The sequence below is a fragment of the Dermacentor silvarum genome, chromosome 1 (assembly GCF_013339745.2).
Source record: "Dermacentor silvarum isolate Dsil-2018 chromosome 1, BIME_Dsil_1.4, whole genome shotgun sequence".
Classification (NCBI taxonomy): domain Eukaryota; kingdom Metazoa; phylum Arthropoda; class Arachnida; order Ixodida; family Ixodidae; genus Dermacentor; species Dermacentor silvarum.
The window spans coordinates 26,689,213-26,699,171 of record NC_051154.1 but is presented as its reverse complement, the minus strand read 5'-3'; the positions used below and the strand labels follow the sequence as shown (position 1 = coordinate 26,699,171).

At 47.0% G+C, this 9,959-nt stretch overlaps 1 protein-coding gene across 1 annotated transcript; it reads right to left on the bottom strand.

The window, feature by feature from the left end:
- Nucleotides 1–312: 312 nt before the first annotated feature.
- On the bottom strand, nt 313–5,078 carry LOC119438437 (uncharacterized). The gene is made up of 3 exons (XM_049665863.1): nt 4,816–5,078; nt 4,004–4,188; nt 313–3,945 (listed from the first exon to the last, which is right to left on the bottom strand). The coding sequence occupies exons 1-3, from the start codon at nt 4,874–4,876 to the stop codon at nt 3,805–3,807; spliced, it is 387 nt and encodes a 128-aa protein (XP_049521820.1). The 5' UTR covers nt 4,877–5,078; the 3' UTR covers nt 313–3,804.
- Between the last annotated feature and the right edge of the window lie 4,881 nt (nt 5,079–9,959).

Genomic DNA, 9,959 nt, shown 5'->3' with positions numbered 1-9,959 from the left:
TCCTAGACTGCGCTTCCATTCTCTTGGTATCCATTCCGTAACTCTAATGATCCACCGGTTATCCATCCTACGCATTACATGGCCACTGTGGAGTCATGAGGGAGGTAGTGGCCGAATACTGCACCAGGGAGGCCAATTCTGGTGAGGGAGTGACTTTGTTGAAGCTTAGAAATTGGGTTGCATCTGGACTAGTATAACCCCACTATAGCTCTCGGCAATATATATATATATATATATATATATATATTGCCGGTGTCAGACGCCACTCCATGCCTGAAAATGTAGTGGACTGCAGGAGGATTCTAACTTACAACCTTCAGATTAGAGGCCGGGTGTACTACCTCTGCTCCACGCCACCACATTGTACATTTGCAAATAGTTTCCTTAGTCCTAGTCTCTCATTGTCCCTTTCCCGCTCACTGCTGACCGCCGTTCAGGTGTTAGCAGAACTAGGTATACAGTTACAGTGCGGTCAGCAGTATAGTTCCTTTCAATTTCTATAATTTATGTAAAAATAAACAACCAATTACTACTACCTGGAGTACTGATCTCTCGCAAATGATATAGTTCACAAGTGATTGTTCACGTCTTCAAAGGCCGCCTGTCACTCTTATGGAAAACGGTCGGCACGGGACTTTCAACTTTATTTTTCAACTTTCAACTTTATTTCGCATCTTTCCACAAATGGGATGCTGGGAACGCGGCAGAAAAGCTAACAACGTTGGCTTGGATGGTACCATGTCCCCAATGGCATTCATTGGCAACAACTGCTGCGAAGAAAATAATAGTGAAAACAAGTACTAAAAGCAGGGAATATAGTGTAACATATTGCGAACAATTGAAAATAATAAAGGGAATAGCAGAAGACAGTAATAATGGAAATGTAGAAGATGGCGCGCCACCAAACGAAATGCACATAATGGTAAAAAAAAGTTAATAGAAATGGTGTTGTCAGCGACAGTATATAATGTGGTACATTTCGCACAAACACAAAAACAGTAATAGCAAAGTAACAATAATGGTAGCATCACATTAACACGGCCATAGATGGGATTAAAATTAATACAAAAAAAGGGCGTGCGTGTTACGGACTACCACCGTCGCATCTCTTATAGATTTTTCTTCCTGTGATTTTATGCTAATTCCAAGTTTGAGCTGTGAGTGCATTTGGATTAATATTTAATGACTGTAGTTTCTTTAGAGTAAAGGGCAAATAGTGCTGTAGTCCTTGGCATCCATAACCAGTCCTGCTATAAAGGGTATATGCCAAGGTACGGATCGACGAAGCTGGCGTGAGCTTATGTTTTTTATACGGGTGTCACACGGCGCACTTTTGAACGCGATCAAGCCCGATCCGGATCGAATTTCTCGGCCGTGATTGGCTCCTTCACCCAAGCTGCGCGAGGCAGCCAATCGCAGTCAAGAATTTCGATCCGGATCGAGCTTGATCGCGTTCAAAAGTGCGCCGTGTGACATCGATATTACGAGTTTGGCAATGTCCCGCAGTAACGTGCGATTAAACTTTCTTTGCCTAATGTAGTGGCGTATGAGTAGGTGTTCGTAAAGAGAGTGAAAAGGAATGACCCGAAAACCTCGGAATAGAAATTTTGTGGGAGATGCATAAGGAATGATAGCGATAGTACAAAGTACTTTATTTTGTAAGATATATGTAGTTTATTGAGATTACTAACGGTGCATGGTTGTACGCCATAGTAAGTATGCGTATAACAAGTGAGACGAAAAAAAGACAGTTGTAAATTAAAAGCTTTGTCTTTATAGGTAGGAAGTACCTAAGCTTCATGAGTACACCACAAATCTTTGAGACCTCTGAACGTGCACGTTCCAAGAAAGGTGTTGGTTAAATATCGCTCTTAATGTTTTTATGCCGGTTACACAGGAAATGGTAGTGCACAGCTTCCTGCTCTTCATTTAAGCAGACAAAACAGAAGGTTCTTGCGAAACGGAAACGCCGCCGTCGAACGGGGGCAGCCATTCGGTGCCTGCGCTCTATATAGGAGCTCACAGCTGAAACGACAGTGAGGCGATGCCGTTCCGCCGGGCATCAACCGGTTCGAAAATGTTCTGACCTGAGCTTTTGAAGTGCGTTTCGGAAGACAGTAAACACAAGTTTTAACGACATTTAAAGATTGCAGTGGCGTCAATTACACCAAAGCGTCGCAACGATTTCGATGCATTCTGCGTGGTGGCTTTTGAAACAAGGGGGTGACGAAGTCCGACGGCGACTGCTAATGATTTATAGAGTCCACCGGAGTGGATGGGCAACAACCTGTGACACTGAAAAGTAGGTTAAGCGCTTTGTGAACGAGCTTACTGCGACCGAACAAGGGCGGGCACAGTTAACGTCGCGGCGTTGCGTCCCGCGACATATCAGCGCTTTCGAAGCGGCCACCGCGTATATAATTCAAATTGCCTCGAGCGACTTAGAGCAGGGTGATCCCAACATCCCGTACTGGCACGAGCATCTGATCAAGGCAACGAGACGATGCTGCCATCACGATTCGATCAAACAAGCCGCGGACTAGCTAGCAGTCTCCCGTCTGTCATCGATCGCGCAGGTGTATGTAGAACAACGAGCCGCGTCTTCGAGCCCTTAATTCCACTGGCGCAACCTTATTCGGTGGCGCGACAACCAAGCACATATAGGCAAACAATCCCTCGTTATGCGTTTGACGGTAACACCAATGTATTATGTGATGGTTTTATCAAAAGACGCGCTGGTCTAGGGTGTAACATGGGCAGGCTGGCGGAATTCAAATCCGCAAGGAGTCGGGAACGACTTCAGTTGTGGATGTAGAGGAAGGGAATGCGAGCTCCAGGTGGCATATTGCTACTCATTCCTGCAAGGGGTTGTTTGCAGCTACGCTGTTTAGCACCCATCATTCGGAGCTTGGAGTTGTCAATGCAATAAAGCACTAGTCGGACACTTCTACAGGAAGTCCTTTTATTTATGCGTGCTACGTTCATTCGCATTATCTGCGCCCACGAAAGGCTAAAACATCATCCATATAGGATTGACGGGAAAAGTTCAGGAACATCGCAGTGGGGAAGAATTAAAGGAATTCCCTCGAAGCTTACGCATATGTCCACATATGTGCGCGACCCCTGCTTTGCACATGACATTTTAATTATGTGCTCAGCGCTTAATTAATATGATTGTAGGAAACGCTCCTTTTCTCACAACTTCCACTAAACATTTTGGCAAGATACCACACGGATTTGCAGGCAGTCGAAGGGAACGCACCGAATCAGCTATATACGGCAAGCTGAATTTGATCGCTTTTTAGGCGACCCAGCTTCAGCAACCGCCCCTCTGACAAGCCCGGTCGCTCCGCCGGGTCTCATGGATATCCCATTTGACGAATCGCATCAAAGAGAATGCAACGAAGATGTGCCAGATATCTTTTTGCGGCGTGCTCTCATGATCCCGTCGTCATTAATGTCCTCGCAGGGCCAGAACACAAAACATTAGAAAAGCAAGACAGCCCTGGCAGTTCATGCTCATGCGGTCCGAGGGGGCATTCTCAGCCATGCATGCGTTTCAAGGGCTCAGCTGATGCTGCAGATATTACGTGGCACAGGCTCTTGGGTTCGCTGAACAAATGGTGTCTCAAATAGGGCTACCGGCGAAGCTTCGCAAGGCAGAGTGCTCAAGTCGTGAAAGTTTTCCTCAGCGGCAGAGTCACGGTCGTAGGAGCAGTGCCCGCACGTGCGTCGTTTTCTACAAGACGTCGCCCCCATTCCCGTGCGGACTACAATCTCTACGCCGCAGGTGCATTGGCGGGCTTACTCACCGACCACCCGGACTTGCTGCTGCGCGTGCTGCGGCACGACCCCCGGCTCGAGCGCCAGGTCGCAGCGGTACACGCCCCGCGTTCGGATATCCGCGTCCAGCAAGCGCACGAACCCCTCGCTCGACTGGGCGTGCTGCAGCAGGTGGGAGCTTCAGTGCCTCGCCGCGCACGACGCCTGGCTAACTACTCACGTCCACGTGCACACCGGGCACCCGGTAGCTACGGCTGGGCGGATCGGCCTGCCGATCGTACGAGTAGAATTTCATATTGTCCTTGTACCACCACACAGCGCTGGGGGCAGTACCGTGGTCGTCGCTGCAGTTTAGCCACAGGGAGTTCCCCTGGAGCACCAGGCCCGGCCCGCTTATGCGAAGCCCTGCGACAGGGAGGGGGGCACCGGTACCAAGGTACCGCGCGTTTTGTAGTGCGCCGATCAACGAGCGCGCTGTATAGATGGCCGGAGATCACTCGCGGACATGCCGCCGACCCAGCCACATTTCGTATGCCCCCGCGAAAGTCGTCGTCCGCGCGTTCCCGCACCAACGCAGCGCCGACAGAAACACGGCTACTGTGCGCATTTTCAAAGCGAGCGCCTCGACTGGCGCGCCGCGGAAGCTGCGCTGGCAGCTCGCCAGGGAAGCCCAATTCCGCTGGTATTTACCCTTGTAAACGCTACTCCGGTTGGCTTTTCACGTGCGGTGTTTTGAAGCTTTGCCTGCATTGACAGCGCCCCGGAATCCGTCTCCTTCCTTTGCCAGCACGTCACACTCGACATACTCGCGCCTGACATGCTTTCCGTTCCTTTATTTTACACCGTCAGAGAGGTAAACAAACCCCGCTCCGATGCGGGAACAACGAACGGCGCGCGTTTTCTCACTAGGCAGTCCGCTGAAGCGCGACGAGGAAACGTGCTCCCCAACGGTCTTCTTTCCGGCTACGGGACAGGGGAATCTCGCCAAAGCTGCGCGCAGACACGCGAACCTGTAAGGTGTATGTCACTCACCAGAAACGGTCCGGATCACCAAGCAAATGAAGACGGCATGGCGAATACCCGCGCTGACCATGGCTGAGAGGACCACGATGGCCCTCGGGCCGCACCGGCCTCCACTTTGTGCACGCAGCACACCTGAAAGGCTCCTTTCCCCCCCGGCCTGTTGGCGCCTTCCTGCCCAAAACGCACCCTCCGAGCTAGCTGCACTGCGCTCTCCGACCGCTCGCCACTCACTCCTCTGCTTCCGATGCAGCAGCTCGCTCCGGCGGCTCACTTGCCCCGCTCGCGACGCGGGACAGGTCACGTGACTGACGATCGCCACCAGGGCAAGTCGGTTCCGGTTTCGCTTGGCGGCGACGCGCTTGCTTCAGCGGGCGCGGCACGCTACCGCTTTTATGATATTCGGAAATTGGCAGGTTTAGCTTTATATAGCGGCTTCGGTTGAAGCAAGAAGTGGACGAGAATCGGCGTACTGAGCATGAAGTAAGCAGAGTGGTAACTGAATATGATTACGTCCCCGCGTCTTTTCAAGAACATCCTCTGGCAAGAAAAGGAAAAAGCTCGTTAAATCGATAGAAAGCACAGCGTACATATATTTCACTCTTAACATTTTCTTTCAACATGTTTACGCATAATTATTATCGCAGCTGGCATTCATATTAGCGCAAAATAAGCATCAAGAAGCACCTATCTCCCAATACCCGTTGGGACAAAGGGCTATGACACACTGCTTAATTTTTGGTAGTCAAGAAATGTGCGCGATATACCAGGATTATCACAGTTAAAGCAACGTTACCGAAGCATTTCTCCGCCTCTCGCAAGACTCTGCATAGCTCTTTAAACATCATGATCTCATTAAAAAGTCTCACTGTTCCAAGTTTACATGATCCCCGAACCAATTTCGAGAAGACAGTAACGGTCACACTCCCTGCCTATTTCTTTCTGTCACTATTTCGCACACTTCTGCAGTTTTCATTCTCACCAACTTCAGGCCTTTTCCACTGACCAAGCCGAAAATAGTAATTAATTATCATGCTGTACCGTGTCTTTGATTGATTGATTGATTTATTTAAATGCGTGTAGGAAGGCTGCTTCAGTCGCCCGTTTTGTTGCTGTCTAAAGCGCGCCGTGGACAGTGTGCCCACTTTCGCATGCAATGAGGCCCAACTCAAGCTCTGCAAAAATCCGTAAAAATCCACCGTGCCCTCGTGTGCATTGGTGAGGTGTGCCGCGAGCGCTATACGGCGCTCGCTTGCCTCATTACATTGTTGTGGTGCCGGGGCGACGAAAGCGGGAAGGCGCGAGTTGTGCTAAAGCTTTCACTGAAGTGGTAGGTGTCGTATAATTTGCCCTGCAGTGTACGGAACAGCCACGCTGATATCCCATCTTCAGCCTCCACCGACATTTAAATGCGAAGCACTCTTTGTCTCATACCAGACACTTTTATGTAGCTAGGTTCCAGTCTCGCATCGTTTAGAGCCTCATAAAAAAATAGTAATAAATAAATATTGCGTCATATAGTGGCCTTCGAACCCGGGTCCCCCAAAGTAAAAGCCGTACGCTCTGCCCACAACTGGAACCAGGCCTGTATTCATAAAACTGCTCTTACATAAGTGCCGTCCGCAATTGGCCCCCGGATAACGCTACCTATAAGTATGCTATACCTATACGTAAGCTGCCCGTGATGTGCTCCCAGAGGACGTTAAATTTATTTGCCTCGGCAGCTGGACTAACGGATTGTGCCTGAGAGTTTGATACGTTCACTCACGCAGTGTCGCTGACGTGATATCAAAGGCGACTGTCGATTTAAAGCAAGGCCTGTCTTTTATTCGAAGCTTATGTACGTGAAGCACCGGATTTAATTTCTAAGCTTACGTTTGCGTAAATCTGATTACTAAATCAATTAATCTATTAAAGGGTTCCGATTATTTGGGCTAACATTTTTTTTTATCGATGACCTACCCTATCGAATTTTGACATTGTTGAAAGACGACGCACCATACGCCGATGTACGTCATGAGTTTATGTAAATGACTGAAAAAAGTTAGAAAAGTATTATGCCAACCCGTGTGTTGGCCTGATGTAATTGACAAAGTTGCCTGGCGATGAAGATTCTGACTTTGATGTGCTATGCTATAGCCTATAGGTCTGCACCTATTGAGCGATGTCAACGGGTGCGTATATGTGGCGTTAAAATATCCCCCAACTATACGGTAAACGAGCGCTATAACAAAATTCACTTATTCGAAATAGCACTTTGATCGAAATTCTTTGTGGTTCCGACCGGCGGTTCATGCATTTCAGTCTGGATAATTCAAAGTGTATACTGGCGTCCAACGCTGCTTCGGAGTGCGAAGCCGGATATACGCACGGGACCGCTCGGTGCAGCACACCCGATGACCCTTCGCTTTTCTTCGGCCTGATGGAGAGACCAAGAGCGCTGTATACGAAGGCCACTCTGCCATTTGGCGGGAGCTCCTTGGGACTAATCGTATGACGGGATGACAATCGACAGACTCACGGGCGTCAATATCAGCAGAATTTCGCCATGCACTGCCATGTCGCCACTATGGAGTGCGGCCTTGTTCGAACGTTTGGATGCGCACTGTAGAAAGTGCATGCGTAATCAGGCAAATGCCACAGTGTAGTCCGGTACATAGTGCCTGCTAAATTTTTAGCAAAAGTCGTTATCAGCTAACCCGCAAAATCATCGAAGCGGGATTGATTGACAGGTTTGGTGACACCTGTGTGTCAAAACCGTCTATTGCCCTTTCTAGGAAGGAGCTATATCTTTCTTGCGCAAAGATAGGAATTTTCTGCGGGCGGCGCACACATGATGCGTCACAGTATTTGCTATACATGCGGTTGCTTGCTTCGAAATAAAGCACTGTTGTAAGTCTGCGCTCGTGTGTCTTAGCCTCTTCTCTGTCCTCGTCTTGTGCGCATAATGTTATTTCTTGTTTGAACATACATTCGGCGAGTTCCCACGCTGTCGGAGTGCTGGTCGCACCTTACTGCAACTTGTCGTGACATACGAGCTGTCGAGTTCAGAGAGATTTGAATTAGAACAATCCTTTTATGCCATTATTGTTGAGAGTACTTCGCACTGTCCCCTCCCTCCTCACTTGGGCCGAGGTGGCGGTGAAATTGAGCGCCTGCGACATCGTCTTAGAAACGCTGATCGCGATAAACTCTTTTAGAGCCTCTCCGCGTATATCGAAATACCGCTTATAATGAAGTCGATTTTCTGCCCCGATGACTTCGTTGTAACAAGGGTTTACTGTAGCGAGCACAATTTTGTGGACAGAGCGTAACGAAAGGTGCAAACTTGACGACACACAACTCGATATCACTCGCACGCGTGTCCCTGACCGAGGCGCGCGTCTTGTACGGGCAGGGTGCAATAATTTATTTATTTATTTTTATTTATTACATACTGCAGACCCTTGGGTCCAAGCAGGTGGGCAGTTTAAAAATTACAGCCATAATACAAAAATCAACAATGGAAACTGTTTCGAGATTAGTGTAATAACATATATATAATAAAACACAAAACAACAATGGAATCTTTTTCAAGATTAGTGTAATAAGATGTAATACAATATGAATGAATACAAAACAACAATTGAATCTGTTTCTAGATTTGTGCAATAATAGCGCTACAATAACAGAGATGTGAAATGGTGCAAAAGTGCTACTTTGGGGCGGTAGGAGGGACTAAGAAGATGCCTGGATTAATTCGTTTCAATGTAACACCGTGCGTGGAAAATAGGAATGCTTAAAATTGTCAGTTATAGCAAAATAAGGTGTTAGAGAGTTAGCCTGATGGTGCCTTTTAGGTCTGGTTAGTAAGGGTGATAGATACGGTAATCGATCTATCGCAAGTTCGTGGTTAAGAAGCAGTGAACGGAAGTCAATTCTGAACTGTTTTCGATACGTTTTAAGAAGGGGAATGTCATTGGCTGTCATTATTTCCGACGGAGAGTCAGTTCGTGAGAATTTGTTGTAAATAAACCGGACTGCTTTCCTTTGTATTCTTTCGGGGCACTTAATGTTTAGTTGAGTATGCGGATCGCATACTGCACTGGCGTATTCTAGTTTGGGTCTGATTAAGGAATAATAGCATAGTATGGTTTAACATTGCTTGGGGTGGTTTGAAGTTTATGTTTTATGAAGCAGAGCTTTCGAAAGGCAGGTGAGCAAATGTTATTAACAGGTATATTCCAGGTTAAGTTAGTTGTGAATGCAACACCTAAATATTTGTAATTATCGAATTAGTGACGATGGACAAAGTCTGTAAGTAAAAGACAGAGGTTTTTTTTTTTTTTTTTTTTTTTTTTTTTTTTTTTTTTACGTGTGATATGGAGGAATGCAGTTTTGCCGGTGTTAACAACCATCCTCCATTCTTTGCACCGCTTCAATATGTTATTCACGCTGTTATTTAGTTCAATTTGATCATCAGGACAAAACATTTCTTTGAACAAAACGCAGTCATCTGCAAACAGTCGGATTTGCACACCAGGAGTTACTACATTTACAATATTGTTAATGTAAAGCAAGAAGAGCAGGTGGCCAAGGACCTCTGGCACCCCTGACGTGACTGGGAGACTGTCAGAAAGTTGTCATCCAATGTCCGTGTGTTGCTTCCTGTTAGGTATGCGGAAATCCTGTTGATAAAGATTTCAGGGATACCAAGGATTATAAGCTTTAAAATTAGTTTAGCATGCGGGACCTTGTCAAAAGCTTTACTAAAATAAAAAAAATAATACGTACGTTTGGCCGTTGCGATCAAGAGACAAAGCGAACGAGTGAACAACCGTGATTAGTTTGGTTATTGTTGAATACCCTTTTCGAAAGCCGTGTTGGTACTCTCGTAATGTATCATTATTTTCCAAAAATATGTGTATACAATTAGCAATAATATGTTCTACAAGTTTGCAGCATTGGGAGGGTAATGATATCGGACGATAATTCTGTATAAGTAGCCGGTCACCTTTCTTAGACACAGGGACAACCCGGGCAGTCTTCCAGACATTTGGCAATTGTGCTGTCATGAGTGAGACAGAGAATAAAATCACAAGAAATTTGGCAAGTTCAGCATATCGCTTGAGAAATATGTTAGGAATTTCGTCAGGACCACAAGAACTCTTCGTTTT